Genomic DNA, 15456 nt, shown 5'->3' with positions numbered 1-15456 from the left:
CCCCTCCCTCCTCCCGCGGCCCCGTTCCCCTCCCGGCGCGGGTCACGGCGGCGACTGGGCCGCCGCTCACATTCTCTGTGACTGACTGACCCATCGATGCAGCGACCGAGATGGAGACGTCGGTGGTGCTCAGGCTGCTCACCTACACGGCGCACAGGTTCCCCAGGGTCTTCTCCAACGGCCGCCCCGCCGAGGTCATCCGCGTCATCGGCCGCATCCTCCCCCTCTTCGCAGACCCCGACTACCAGTAAGCGCTCCCCTGCTCTTCCCCCCTTTTAAACCCTAGTCCAATCGCTCCCCACATGGGAAATCACATGGATTTAAGCACTCGATTGCGAAGTATTACTGCATCCACGTGTGAGACACGGGGTGAATTTAGCTGATGTCGTGTGCGCGGTAGAGGAAGCAACATCTAGTTTGGGGTTGTATGTTGGAATGGGAAAATGCTGCCTGTTTGAACAACCGATAGATTTGTAAATCTAGTAATGCTGGGCATCTTCAATTTCAACCGATGATGCTAGTTTGGTTATTTTATCCTACTAAATAGTTTGGTTATATGTGCGTCATCAGGTGCTATGTGTTGTTTACATACGCCCGGTTTGGTTTCTTCATCGTTGCAGGTCAATTATATTCGAGCCGGTTTGGTCTCTCCTCTCACTTCTCCGCACCGGTGACCGGGAGGCCTACAGGCAGTTCTTCCTGGATGCGATGGTTGCAGTAGAAGGCCTGTGATTCTGTTCACTTTATTTAGCTATCGTTGTACAATTTCAGTTTGTTGAGTACTCCAGTTTATTAGGTTGCGCAGAGAGGACTGGAATTGAACTTCTTGTCGAATCTAACAGATCTACAGTATGTGGCATCAAAGCACACGGAGAGTGGATGTCTTTTAAAATGCTTCTGTGGATCCTTCTCGGACATTTTGGAGTCCCCTGCGATTTTCAGTGACCTCCCAGAGAGCTTCCAGCCTAAAAATGGACCTGGCGTGCTGATTGATCTGTCTGGTGACATGAGATGGTGTTCATTTGCCACTTCATTAATTAGACTCATCAACAAATGCCTTACAGATGGTACCCTGCATGTTGAAGGGGTTGTTACCATGCCATTTGTTTCTGCTGCTTGTTCTATTCTCTGTTATGGGGATGAATCCCTGCACAAGGTTGGTATTTAACCTTGAACCTTTGTGCGTTTTCGGTTATACCTATGTACCTTCGACACATTGATTAATCAATTTGGTGCAACAGGTTTGTTTTGATTTTGCGCGGATCGTTGCAACGGTGATGACTGTTGAGATTCTTCCTACGGAAACTATTATTCGTTCAATCACATCGATTCTAAGCCAAGATGTTAATGAGCTTTCTAGTATCAGGTATGCTCTTGTCGTATCTTTTTCTTCTAGTCTAGATTATTACAATCGCTCCAGTCATGTCATGTGGAGCGGTCAAAAGTAACAAGATGTTGCGGATATTCCTCAGGTCTGTTTTACTGTGAAAGGAATCTATGAAACAATAGTTTAGATGCTTTATTATATCATTTTGTTCCCCGGTCTTGGCTTTCTGGTTTAGCATATTTGCCCACTGATATTTATGTTTTGTATTGCTTGTGACGCCTTGGTCCATACTTTGTTTTCTTCATATTTATGTGATTTAAGAAGAACCAATTGTAGGCTCCTAGTTGTATTGGAAGCAAAGCATATTGATCTATACGTACCTCTCCTATGAATCAGATCTTTATCTCTAAGTGTCAGTCAGTGTAACAGTAATGTAGACAAGGAATATTTGGCACTTGGAAGAAGCATAGAGTGCAAATCTGTAATGCTGGATTATATTTTGCTCTTTTTTAGCCAGGAATTATGTACCCTTCCCCTTTTTGTTCAAGAATGCTAATATGTTTGCCTTCTCTGGGTAAGTTTCATACATAGTAGTCTTTTTTCTTGGTAAATTCTCTTAGTCAAACAACACTATACTGGTGAAACTGGTAGTGGTACTGATAGTTATTGAATCAGTTAGCTATACATTTTCCATAAACTGTTTTTATTATAACAAGGAAGTATTCTACAAAAGAGTTACAGCTGGGGACCTTAAGAAGATACCGTATAGCAATGTACTGGCTCGCTCTGCCTAATATTAAAAGCCTTAAATACCATGTGATGTAGGTTTTATATTGTCATGGATATTATGGGAGTGTGCACAAACACTGTCAAATAGCATAACGTTTCATCTTATTTCTGCAGAGATCCAGATTATGACTTATCAGTGGGTGCATGTCTTCATGCTCTGCATTCTTCGTGTCCTGGTTATATTGTTGAATCTACGGCTGCTGATATTGTCAATGTTTTCACAAGAGCAGTACAGACCAGCAGAAGCTCAGAGCTTCAGGTTAGCAACTTGCTTTTCCCAGGTTTTTTGGGTACTTCTCTCTACTAATGCTACCTTTTGCAGGCTGCGATGTGCAATGCGTACATGAGAATAGTCGAAGTCTGCTCCCCACAAGTATGGAAACCAGAGATCCTTCTGAAGTTGCTCTACTTGCCCAAGCCTTATGACAAAGTGACTGAATGCATTCGACTGGTTGTTGACAAATTTGGTCAGAGTTCGGTGTCTGTGGATGCCAGTGATGATCGAGGTAGCTTTCAGGAAAAATCTGAAGTATCTGACCTGCCAAAAGTCGGCCAGAAAAGAGTAGCTCAGAACCAGGAAAATACTTTGTACAAACGTCAAAAGATGTCTGAATCACGATCAACCATTGGTTCATTTATGACTAAATTATCTCCTGCTGGCATAGGACATGAACTAGCAAAAGATTATGCCTATGATCTTCAATTGTCACTAAATTCACGTATTAAGTTCCTGTCACCTGACAATCATAATGCTTATCCATTGGAGCCTGATATTGCTATACAAGTGCTTAGTCTTCTTTCTCTTTCATTCTGTGTTAACCCAAAGACAAGTCTGTTTATTAGTATTTCTAAGCAAGTTCTCTCCTGGATCCCTTGGATTTGCAAGCAGGTAGGCAGAAATCATGATAAAGCTGCATAAATTTATTTAGCTTTTCATCGTTTTTGAACTTAACATCCTAACCATTAGTGAACGATGCAGGCAACCGAGAAATGTTTCTTTTCGTTTGACATGTTACTATATTTCAGAGCTCTTCAGACTGTAATGCTTCTCCGATGTAAGGTTTTCCTCCATGTTTTGCATTTTGTACATGCCATGTTTCAACTTACATGAATTATGTTTGAGATCTTAGGTAGCTTTGCTATAAGCCTGTAACAACTGTGCAATTTCTTAATATTACTTTCAAGGTTTCTATGATCCTGTTTTGTGTTTTAAGTCCTTGTTTGTGTTTATACAACTTCTTGGGCTTATGGCTTGTTCATCATATAAGGTAGATCATTAAATACAATTTTGGTGAGCTATTTGTATAAGACCTGCTTGTAAACCCCACAATCCATCCATCCCTGTCAAATCATCTAGAACATAGAAGGAACCTGGACCTTTCAGACATGTATAAATATGAACAAGGGATCTGCTGATCCCATTATCCCGGGATAAACTTACAAGCTCATTGCTTTGAGCTTATGCCAGACCAAATTTTATCGAGTACATGGTGATATGGCTCTCCTTTTCTCATTTTTAATGTTTACTTTTGTCGAAATGTCTATGTAGCCTTTCATCCTGGAGACTCTAAACTGTTTGGAGATGAAGCTCGGCTGATTGGTGATCGCAGTGAAGATTTAGATTATCCACTATATGTTGATCTCATCAGCTTGCTGAAAAGGGTGTGGTCTGACGGTCATGTTTCCACTCAAACATCCTTAGACTGGAACTTAAAATGCCTTGTGGTACAAGTTATTGCTAAGATTGGCAGCAGACTGAATATTGATTGTGACCTTGAACTCCTTGAACTGGCTATCCATAGTGAATCTGTGGAGGTTCAAAATGAGGCTCTTATGTCTCTGCCCATTATTGTACTGTATTCTGGTCCTAGCATGCTTGGAGTGATGTTCAAGAAACTTGAGTGAGTAAATATGCTTTACCATGATTTTAGATTATGCATTTTCCACCTTGCCTTTTGTTGAACCAAAACAGTAAATTTCTCGTTGGGTTATGATTACCAAATATTATTGAAGGCATTCCCTTGATTGAGGAAAAATTAATAAATTCAGATTTTCTTATACCACAATGCACTTAATTTGTTTTATAGTTCTTCTGTAAGATCTGATAACCTCTAGTCGTTTTTTTTCCTTCAGGTTCTTTGGTGATTTAGGATCTGATGACAAAGTGTGGAAATGTGTTGCCTTTTCACTTGGTTTCCTATCTTGTTTAAATGGAACAACTGATGTTACTGACAAAGCGGGAAACAGTTGCAAGCTGTTCATGGACAAGGACTCTAAGCAACCAGTCTCGACATTGGATCTTCTCTTGAAAGGTTTCTGGTGCCCTCACTGTGATAACAGAACTGTCAATACTAAAGAGCAGATTTCTGTTGTGGACATGGCAGTACTAGAAGCTGAGAATGTTGCCTTGAAACATAATATTTTGAAGGCCCACACACTTTTTTTCAAGTTCCTATATGCACAGACTTCCAAAGAATGTATCATTTCCATGGTTGAAGTTTTGCCACGAGTACTGAGACATTCTAGCAAAGAGGTTTTACTTGAGATGAAAATTAAGTGGGTAAAGTGTATTGATTTTCTGCTACTTAATGGAATGAAAGATGTCAGAGATGCATTTTCTCTTGTAGTATGCTGCTTTTTGGAAAACAGAGTCATGGACATTTTGTTCTCGGATGAACTGGGAATGGAGGGAGGGACTAAGGAGCTTAAGTTCATGGACAAAATAAAGCAAGCTTTTGCGGAAGCTGAAGATTCTCATGTTCTACTGACACTTTTGGAGTCTACTGCTACAATTATGCAAGCCAGTGATACTCAAGGGGAAGTTTTTTTCTGCTCATTTGTATTGCTTATTGCTCAGCTTGATAACCATGATCCCATTGTAAGGAAGACGGCATCAAGATTACTTCACAGATGCTGCACTTACAGTTTCAAAGAAGGAATAGAACTCTTCCTCTCGAATAACTTCCATGTTAGAGATGATTTATATGACTATCTTTCATCTAGACTATTAAATCATCCTGTAGTGATTAGTGAATTTGCTGAGGCTGTTCTTGGGATTAAGACTGAAGAGCTGATTAGGAGAATGGTTCCATCAGTTATACCAAAGCTTATTGTGTCTCACCCAGACAATGACCAAGCTGTTATTACTCTGCATGAACTGGCAAACCATCTAAACACTGAACTAGTACCATTGATTGTTAATTCACTACCTAAAGTGCTTTCGTTTGCTCTATTCTATGAAGATGGGCAGCACTTGCCGTCTGTTCTACAGTTTTATCACACCGAAACAGGAAGTGATAGCAAAGAAATATTTGCAGCTGCTTTGCCAACACTGCTTGATGAGATCATATGTTTTCCTGGGGAATCTGATCATATCGCGACCGATAGAAGGTAGCTTTTCTTTTCATTGTAGACATATTTCTCTAGATACTTCCTTTGCAATTAGGCATAAGTTTGAATGAGTTTTAATGGTGTTTCAATTTTCAGGACAACAAGAATTTCACCAACAATACAGAATATTGCAAGAATTTTGACAGGGAATGACACCCTTCCTGAGTTCTTGAAGAATGATTTTGTCAGACTTCTCAATAGCATTGACAAGAAGATGCTTCATTCTGATGACTTGAAGCTTCAAAAACAAAGTCTCCAGCGTATACGGAAGTTAGTTGAGATGATGGGCCCTTATTTGAGTACACATGCACCGAAGATTATGGTTCTGTTGATATTTGCCACTGATAAGGAAGCTCTTCAAATGGATGGTCTTGATGTGTTACATTTTTTCATAAAGCAATTGGCTGAGGTATCATCGACCAGTATCAAGTATGTTATGTCCCAAGTTGTAGCTGCTTTCATTCCATCTTTAGAGAAGTGCAGAGAATGCCCTTCTGTGCATCTGAGAAAAATTGTTGAAATCCTAGAAGAACTGGTTGTGAAAAACAGTAAGTTGCTTAAACAACATATACGTGAATTGCCATTGCTACCCAACTTACCATCTTTGTCGGAAGTAAACAAAGTAATACAGGAAGCCAGAGGATCAATGACTCTGCAAGATCATCTAAAGGATGCCATTGATGGTCTTAATCATGAGAGCTTGAATGTAAGGTACATGGTAGCATGTGAGTTGAGTAAATTATTCAAGGCCAAACGGGAGGATGTTACTGCACTTATAATTGGTGAAGATATTTCTGATTTGGATGTAATAAGTGCTTTAATTATGGCTTTACTTAAAGGATGTGCTGAGGAGTCAAGGACAATGGTTGGCCAGAGGCTGAAACTAGTTTGTGCAGATTGTCTTGGTGCACTGGGTGCAGTTGATCCTGCTAAGTTCAAGGTAATTTCGTGTGAGCGCTTTAAGATTGAATGTTCAGACGATGATCTTATATTTGAGTTGATCCACAAGCATCTTGCAAGGGCATTCAGAGCAGCTTCCGACACAACAGTACAAGATTCTGCTGCCTTGGCTATTCAAGAGCTACTAAAATTGGCTGGCTGTCAGTCTTTACCCAAAGAAGATAATGGGGAAGATTCAAGTAGTTGTGAAATGAGCAGAAGGGGTCAGAAGTTGTGGGGACGTTTTTCTAGTTATGTTAAGGAAATAATTGCGCCATGCTTGACATCAAGATTTCATCTTCCTAGTGTGAATGATGCTGCTTTACTTGGCCCAATATACCGCCCAACAATGTCCTTCAGAAGGTGGATATATTATTGGATTAGAAAGTTGACATCCCACGCAACTGGATCGCGCTATGGTATTTTCAGTGCATGCCGAGGAATTGTTCGGCATGACATGCCAACTGCGCTCTATCTCCTACCTTACTTGGTTTTAAATGCTGTTTGCTATGGAACTCCAGAGGCTCGGCAAAGCATCACTGATGAAATATTGTCTGTTCTCGATGCAGCTGCTTCAGAAAGTAGTGGGGCTATTGTTCACGGTATTACTGGGGGCCAGAGTGAGGTTTGTGTTCAAGCCATCTTCACTTTACTTGATAATCTTGGGCAATGGGTTGATGATCTCAAGCAGGAAATTGCTCTATCCCAGTCTAATAATGCCATGGCTGGGAGGCAAGCAGGTAAATTGAACGATGAAACCTGTTCTAATAACGGCCAAGATCAATTGCTGGTGCAGTGTAGCAATGTTGCTGAGCTGTTGGCTGCTATACCTAAAGTTACTCTAGCTAAGACCTCTTTTAGATGTCAAGCTCATGCTCGTGCTCTAGCATATTTCGAATCTCATGTCCGAGAGAAGTCCGGGTCCTCTAATCCAGCTGCAGAGTGTAGTGGCACTTTTTCAGATGATGACATCTCTTTTCTGATGGAAATATATGGAGGATTGGATGAGCCTGATGGCCTATTAGGTTTAGCTAATCTGAGGAATTCGTCAAGCCTACAAGATCAACTTATCATCAACGAGAAAGCTGGAAACTGGGCTGAAGTGCTAACACTATGTGAACATGCTTTGCAGATGGAACCTGATTCTGTCCACAGACATTGTGATGTTCTCAACTGTTCGCTAAACATGTGCCACCTTCAAGCCATGATTGCGCATGTGGATGGTTTGGTTGGCAGAATACCTCAGTATAAGAAAACATGGTGCATGCAAGGTGTGCAAGCAGCTTGGAGATTAGGAAGATGGGATCTCATGGATGAGTACCTACCCGAGGCAGACAAAAGTCTTGTGTACAGTAGCACGGAGAACAGTGCTTCGTTTGACATAGGTCTAGCAAAAATATTCAAGGCGATGACGACAAAAGATCAGTTTATGGTTGCTGAAAAGATCGCCCAGTCCAAGCAAGCGTTGCTTGTCCCGTTGGCTGCAGCAGGCATGGACTCGTATATGCGTGCCTATCCTTACATTGTCAAGCTCCACATGCTGTGTGAGCTGGAAGACTTCAACTCCCTGCTGGGAGATGAGTCATTTCTTGACAAATCATTCAGTGCAGATGATCCAAGTTTTCTGAAGTTAACAAAAGACTGGGATAACCGTCTTAAATGTACACAATCGTCTCTGTGGGCAAGGGAGCCTTTGCTTGCTTTCCGAAGGATGGTTTATAATCTTAGTCATATGAATTCTCAAGTTGGGAACTGCTGGCTTCAGTACGCTAAGCTCTGCCGTTTGGCTGGTCATTATGAGACAGCCCACCGTGCAATACTGGAAGCAGATGCTTCAGGTGCTCCAAACGTTCACATGGAGAAGGCAAAGCACCTCTGGAATATACGGAAATCTGATAGTGCTATAGCTGAACTTCAGCAAACGCTTCTAAACATGCCCGCAGAGGTTTTGGGAAATGCTGTCCTTTCATCACTTTCCAGCCTTTCTCTCGCATTGCCAAATGCGCCTATCTCTGCAACACAAGCATCAAAAGAGAATCCAGATGTGTCTAAAACCCTTCTTCTTTATACTAGATGGATCCACAATACAGGGCAAAAACAGAGCGAGGAAATCAAAACTCTCTACAGCAGAGTAACAGAGTTGCGGCCCAAGTGGGAGAAGGGTTTCTTTTGCATGGCAAAGTTTTTGGATGATTTACTTGTTGATGCTAGGAAACGTCAGGAAGATAAGAAATTCACAGGTGGAGTTGGATCTGTTACTCCTGGCTCCGCTGGAAGTGCAAGTGCCCCAGCTAAAGAGAGGCCTTGGTGGGAGTTGGTTCCAACAGTCTTGCTATGTTATGCTAAAGGACTTCACAAAGGACACAAGAATCTTTTTCAAGCACTACCACGGTTACTTACGGTTTGGTTTGAATTTGGAAACATATACATCCAAGAAGGGCCAAGTGCAGAAATGAAAGTCGTTCATGAGAGGGTAAATTCTGTTTCACATGTTTTTTTTCTTCATTTTTTTCAATCTGTGTAAGAGATCTAATCAGCCCATCTAATGCAGATGTTAGCCGTCGTCCGTGGGTGCTCGAAGGATCTACCAACTTATCAGTGGCTAACTGTGCTGTCTCAGTTGATATCTCGCATCTGTCATCAGAATGCTGAACTTGTCAGAGTTGTAAGATACATTATCCAGGTGGTTTTACAGGCATACCCTCAGCAAGCACTTTGGATGATGGCTGCAGTGTCAAAGTCGACAGTTTCTGCAAGACGAGAGGCTGCTACACAAATATTAAAATTAGCAAAGAAGGGTGTTGGGAAGAGGAGCGACTATGTTGCGCTGTTTAATCAGTTTCCTTCTCTAATAGAACATCTGATTAAGCTGTGCTTTCACCCAGGGCAGCCCAAGGCGAGGTCAATAAATATCTCAACTGAGTTCAGTTCCTTGAAAAGAATGATGCCCCTAGGAATTATATTACCTATCCAACAGGCTCTCACTGTAACTCTGCCATCATACGATTCAAATATGTCAGGTCAATCTACTTTTCACCCCTTTTCAATCTCTGAGCATCCTACTATAGCTGGAATAGCCGACGATGCAGAGATCCTTTCCTCCCTTCAGAAACCAAAGAAGGTATGCACATGCACATATTTAATACTGCCATACTTGATAATTACGCCTGTTTGAGGAGCAACAATTGTCAATATATACTGACATTTATGCACGGAAGTAGTCCTAGTCATTTTTTTATGGATGGCGTGCATCATGGTATTGTGGTTGCAAGTCATTAGTTGGATATGGCGTGCATCAAGGGTCCAGATCACTTGTTTGCACTCATTTAAGTACTTTTTTTGTCATTTATGATTAGTTTTCATTGTTAAGGGTCTCAACTAACTAATACCTCACTCATTTAAGTACTATTTTGATCATTTTGAACTTCAGGTTGTGTTCCTCGGAAGCGATGGAGTGGCTCGCCCATTTCTATGTAAACCGAAGGATGATCTTAGGAAGGATGCACGCATGATGGAGTTCAATGCTGTGATCAATCGTCTCCTCTCCAAAGTTCCTGAGAGCCGCAGGAGGAAGCTTTATATCAGAACCTTTGCCGTGGTTCCACTTACAGAAGACTGTGGACTGGTAGAATGGGTGCCCAACACCCGTGGTCTTCGGCATATTCTTCAGGACATATACATAACTTGCGGGAAGTATGACAGGATGAAAACAAACTCGCAGATGAAGAGGATATATGATGTATGCCATGCCAGCAAAATACCTGAAGACGAGATGATGAAAACTAAGATCCTTCCATTGTTTCCCCCGGTGTTCCACAAATGGTTCTTGACGACATTCTCTGAACCAGCTGCATGGTTTCGTGCCAGAGTGGCATATGCGCATACCGCCGCAGTTTGGTCAATGGTTGGGCACATTGTGGGGCTTGGTGACAGGCACGGCGAGAACATCCTTATCGACGCGACGACCGGGGACTGTGTTCATGTGGATTTCAGTTGCTTGTTTGACAAGGGTTTGCAGCTTGAGAAGCCTGAGGTGGTGCCATTCAGGCTTACACAAGTAAGCAGTGAAATCTTATTTTGCGCTTTCTTTTCAGCAGCTTATCCAACGAATTGAATCCGATTTTTGTTACAAGTACTACTAAGATTGGCATGCTGAATTTGCTATTGCAGAACATGATCGATGGGTTGGGCATCGCTGGGTACGAAGGCGTCTTTCTGAAGGTCTGCGAGATCACTCTGTCGGTCCTCAGGGGCCACAAGGAGGCGCTCATGACCGTCCTCGAGACCTTCATCCACGACCCGCTAGTGGAGTGGACCAAAGCCCACAAGTCCAGCGGAGGGGAGGTCCGAAATCCGCAAGCGCAGGTATCATCAACATCCTTTATCTAAAAAAATAGCTATTATCAGTATTTGATCGTTGCTAACACAACCGTGTCGCTCTCCTGGTCTGCCTCTGTTCCAGAGAGCCATTGCCAACATCACGGCGAGGCTCCAGGGCGTCGTGGTGGGCGTCAACGCGGCTCCCTCCCTGCCGCTCTCCGTCGAAGGGCAGGCGCGGCGGCTGATCGCGGAAGCGGTCTCCCACAAGAACCTCGGCAAGATGTACATCTGGTGGATGCCCTGGTTCTGAGTTCCGACCATCTAACTAACAGGTCCCCTCCCTCCCACGCTGCTAATGTGTGTTTTGCTGGATGATGTAGACATACATACATACATACATACATGCAGCAAGTAGAGGCAGCTTAGCGGCGTTTTTGTGACCAGTTCCTTAGCTGCCTTGGTTCCTGTTACCAACCACTGACCGCTCGTTGTTAGTGCGAGGCACCGAACATACTCCTTGTGAGACATTTTGTGATGCCCCCGCTAACAAAATACGACTGTAAAGAAAGTTTTTCGGTGTTGTCATGGTGCTTAGGGTGGTGTTTCCTCCTGCCAGGTCCATTCTGCACTGTAGAGTTGGCTCTGGGCATCCTCACAGTCACGGGAATTCTCTCTCTTCCCTCCACGTTTTGGAGGATCCCAAAAGGCTCAATCATACACGTAGAGTTTGCCCGAGGATGGGCAGTGGCAGTGGATGAGCGCAGCCATGCCGCATGCCACGCCTCCTCTCCGGCGTCAGGATGATTCCACCACGACGAAGCATGGCGAGAGAGAGAGGGAGATATACTACTGGGCACTTGGCAGCCGTCGTCATGGCGTCAACAGCCAGCCCAGCCACAGCCAGCCGCATCTCGAGCGGAGGAATATCATGGGCAAGCAAGCAAGCCAGCCGAGAGGCGTCAGCAGCCCTGCCCATCCACCCATCATCCACCCCGTTGCAAGCAGCTGCATCCGCTTCCAACTTCAGGAATATCTTACTGGCACCGGTGTCATGCCATCCTTTTCGCTCTGAAAAAAGTGTTGTGGTTCTTGGCCCGGAACTGCAAACGTCCGCCGGCAAGAGCACAAACTCCCGAGTTTAGATTTTGACCGACCCGCGCATCAATCCAAATACAAGAGCCAAACACAACTTTTTAAATTCATTTTTAGAAGAAAAAAATGTGCCCTGCAAAAAGTGCCCCCCTTTAGGGCATTACAAAATGCGGACCTCCTTCCCTGCAAGGACTAACTGACTAAGTACGCTTGCAAGCTGATCAACCATAAGATATTTTGTAGACTGATCAGAGGTTAGTGGCTGATGATTGGGGTAGAAAACTGGGCCTGCAGGCTGGCCGGCCGGCCGGCCGGGCTGCTTTACCGACATGATCTTTGTCTGCTCGGCCGGCCGGTGGTGTAGAGCGTGTGAATTAGGGGTCAATGGTCCTGCTCGAGGCGAGGGTTGCTTAACTGGTCGGTCCCCGGCCTCATCCGGGCAAGAATGCCAAGGGATGCGACAAGGGCCACTGGTCCTCCTCATCCTACTCGCTCACGCACGCAGAGGAGGAAAACGGAAGGCCAACTTATATTTTTCTACTACTAGTACACAATGTCACAACCATCCATCAATACCTTCATCATCGCCATAATTGTCTTTATAGAAAATTGTGTATTGGGAGAAACTTTCTTTTTTCCAATGCAACGTCCATGTCTTCATTAGCAAAGATTTGAGGTGCAGCGCAGCGCAACGCAACGCGAAGCAACAGCTGGATGGGGCTGCTGAGAGCATCTCCAACAGGCGCGGAAAAAGGCGCGCCCGCTGGTTCCGCGCGCTTCAGCGGTGGCGGGAACTTACCGCGCGCGGGAAGTGTTTGCGCGCGCGGGGAAGAAAGCGGCATGCGGCGCGGTAGATTTAGTGCGCCTATAAATTGCCGCGCTCGTCACGCGCACAGCACACAGCCACGCGCCCTCCCCTCGCAACCTCGCCGCCTCGCAGCTTTCCGCGCCACCATGCCGCCGCGCCGCCGGGGTGCTTCGGGCTATCGCGGCGTCCGCGAGCGCCCCAACAGCTGGTACTCCGCCGAGATACGGTCCGGCGACGTCCGGCTCGGCCTCGGGACGTTCCGGAGCACGCAGGAGGCGGCCCGCGCGTACGACGCGGCGGCGTGGTGCTTGGACAGTATAGCATCAGCTGGTGCCCGCCCAGCATCGCCGATGTCAACCAACAGGAGCATGGCGCGACCCGACCCAAGATGCTTTCTCTTTCTCTTTCGCTTTCGCTTTCGCTTTTCCTTTGGGGGCGATTTGGTGGTACTAGAGCAACACGGCCGGTAAAACACTAAACAATGGCCGGAAAAGCGCAGGAGCGAGGGGATCATCGCCCTCATCAATCATTCACCGATCTTGGTTGCTAACAGGAGAGCATTTTGATCACGGCGACGGACATGGTTATCAATCATCTGCGATAAAGGGTTCTCTCCCCACCCACCCCGAATCTTTGCCCAACCCCTTTTCGCTACTGCTGGCTGCTCGTACTACTGCTAACTGCTAATTCTACTCACTGCTACACCTACTTCTACTTCTACTTTATTATCCTTCCTCCTCCTCCTGCTGCCTGCTGCTGCTGGTCATGGCGGTCATGGACTCATGGTGGTGCTGGTGCTTCCTCACAAGCAGCCGCCCCCGTAGCCGGCGTTCTTGAACAGCTCCTGCTTGATGGCGTCCGCGCTGATCATCTCCCTCTGCATCTGCGCCCAGAAACGACCCGAAATCAGCTGGGATTAGTGACTGAACTGACGATGCGGCTCAAAAAAGAAGAAGAATCCATCCATCCATGTTTGCTGGTGAGCTGACGAATCCATGGATGCACGGAAGCATCGTTGGTTACCTCGGAGCAGGAGGCGTGCATGGCGAAGTCGTTGAAGCAGCTGACGACGCACTGCTGGATGTCGAGGCCGAGGGTGTCGAGCGTGCCCACCGTCGACAGCAGCAGCCCCGGCTTGGCCGCGCAGTAGACCTCCACCCGGGTGTCGCCCTCCTCCTTGCGCTCCACCTCGAACTGCAACAACACCTCTCCGTCAGTCTCCCAGTCAGCAATGGCGCTCTGCTCCATTGGCGAGGGCAGCGGGCGGGCGGCCTGGAACTAGAAGATTGCTGACCTTGGGGGTGTTCCGGGCGAGCATCTCGTTGGGGTTGAGCTCCCGGAACACGCTCAGCAGCGGCGCCGCCGCCGCCGCCGCCGGCCCGGGATGCTGGTGCGGACACGCCTCCTCCATCTCCTCCTGCAGCCGCCGGATCCTCTCCAGCAGCTCCTTCATGTAGTCGATGGTGTCCCCCAGGATCGACGTCCTGTCCATCTACACGCCCGCCCAAAAACAAATCCCCACCAAGAACGCACATTCAGTTTGATTTACCCCCAAGATTAAGATTTTGACGAGGTCGATTGCAGCGGTGAAATCGGGAAGGAGGGGGCTTTTTTTCACCTTGCTGATCTTGGGCACCACGGAGCGGAGCATGGAGAGGCGGTCGTTGAGCCGCTTGCGGCGCCGGCGCTCCGCCATCAGGTTCTTGGACGGCATGCCCTCCACCCGCTTCTTCCTCGACGCCGGCCCCGGGGGCAGCGCCGCCATCGGGCCCGGGCCGAACGCGCCGCCGTCCACCGCCGCCGCCAGCCCGGGCTCCACCTTGCAGGCGCCGAGGCCGGTCCCCTCGGCCGCCAGGGCCGCCTTGGGGTCCATCGCGGCGAGGAACCCCATCTCGCCGTACCCGCCGGCGACGGCATTGGGGAAGGGGCCGCCGCCGTAGACCTCGCTGAGGCAGTCGAACCCCCCAGAAGCCACCGCCGCCGCGTGCTGATGCTGCTCGTGCTGCTGCGGGTGCGGCTGCTCGAAGGAGGCGGTGAAGGTGGGCAGCACGCTGACGGTGGGCTGGTGCCGCTCCTGGAAGCAGTCCATGCCTGCGGCGCCGGCCCCGCAGGCCGGGGAGAAGAAGTCCCCCATGGCATTGCACTCCCACGCGGCCGTGGCGTCCCTCCTCAGCGAGAAGAGCTCCTCCAAGAACGCCTGTTCGTCCAGCTCCATTGCCCCTCTTCCCCCCTCCTCCTCCACTTCCTTCTTGGCCTCCCCTTCTGACAAAGATGGAGACGGGAGAGAGTGATGTGTCTCTGTGTGAGAGAGGGGGGGATGGGAGGAAGGATGATGATGGTATTGTGTTGGTGTCCATGGTGAGTGGGGATTAATATACTCCCTGGTAATGAACGGTGAGCAGTGGCATTAAGGTAGGCTGAAGGGTTCCATTAGGGAGATCATGCATGCATGCATGGAGCATAGGGATGTGATTGGATTGGGAAGGAATCATGCCTTTCCATCCCTCTGGGCTTAACCTAATCAAATCTAACGCGAGCGGCTCCCAATCAGCCCAGGGTTTGTACTCTTGCGGCTTGTGAGCTAGCAGTACTACTAGTACTAGTACTAGTACTAGTCTAGGGGTGAGAAAGATAAGATAACAGTGGCCAGGGGAATCAGGGAGGGAGTACTCCGGCCTCTCTCTCTTTTCTTTTCTTTTCTCGTGTGTAATGGCCTCCCGCCACACTCATGTGCAGGGAGGGAATCGGCAGAAAGCGTGACAGGAGACGGATGGATAGATATGATGCGTCC

The 15456-nt window shown here is 46.9% G+C and overlaps 2 protein-coding genes across 2 annotated transcripts in view; one reads left to right on the top strand and one right to left on the bottom strand.

Annotated features, from left to right (window-relative positions):
- LOC119336362 (serine/threonine-protein kinase ATR-like) overlaps positions 1 to 11350 on the top strand; it is an 18905-nt gene extending 7555 nt beyond the window's left edge. The window contains exons 2-15 of the mRNA XM_037608367.1: positions 103 to 247; positions 621 to 724; positions 843 to 1156; positions 1242 to 1366; positions 2231 to 2375; positions 2439 to 3005; positions 3096 to 3171; positions 3666 to 4017; positions 4250 to 5506; positions 5603 to 8918; positions 8997 to 9566; positions 9876 to 10502; positions 10616 to 10810; positions 10908 to 11350. Coding sequence (XP_037464264.1) covers positions 103 to 247; positions 621 to 724; positions 843 to 1156; positions 1242 to 1366; positions 2231 to 2375; positions 2439 to 3005; positions 3096 to 3171; positions 3666 to 4017; positions 4250 to 5506; positions 5603 to 8918; positions 8997 to 9566; positions 9876 to 10502; positions 10616 to 10810; positions 10908 to 11075 — 7961 coding nt within the window. The 3' untranslated portion in view covers positions 11076 to 11350. The remainder of the gene's footprint in view (positions 1 to 102; positions 248 to 620; positions 725 to 842; positions 1157 to 1241; positions 1367 to 2230; positions 2376 to 2438; positions 3006 to 3095; positions 3172 to 3665; positions 4018 to 4249; positions 5507 to 5602; positions 8919 to 8996; positions 9567 to 9875; positions 10503 to 10615; positions 10811 to 10907) is intronic.
- A 1991-nt stretch (positions 11351 to 13341) lies between these two features.
- Positions 13342 to 14985, bottom strand: LOC119341635 (transcription factor bHLH93-like). The gene is made up of 4 exons (XM_037613506.1): positions 14284 to 14985; positions 13960 to 14157; positions 13689 to 13859; positions 13342 to 13548 (listed from the first exon to the last, which is right to left on the bottom strand). Exons 1-4 carry the CDS (start codon positions 14878 to 14880, stop codon positions 13468 to 13470), a joined length of 1047 nt encoding a protein of 348 aa, XP_037469403.1. The 5' UTR covers positions 14881 to 14985; the 3' UTR covers positions 13342 to 13467.
- Positions 14986 to 15456: the final 471 nt, after the last annotated feature.

Source organism: Triticum dicoccoides, chromosome 7B, assembly GCF_002162155.2.
Source record: "Triticum dicoccoides isolate Atlit2015 ecotype Zavitan chromosome 7B, WEW_v2.0, whole genome shotgun sequence".
In the NCBI taxonomy this organism is placed as follows: Eukaryota; Viridiplantae; Streptophyta; class Magnoliopsida; order Poales; family Poaceae; genus Triticum; species Triticum dicoccoides.
The sequence above is the reverse complement of the archived record's forward strand: the minus strand, read 5'-3'. Positions and strand labels throughout refer to the sequence as shown.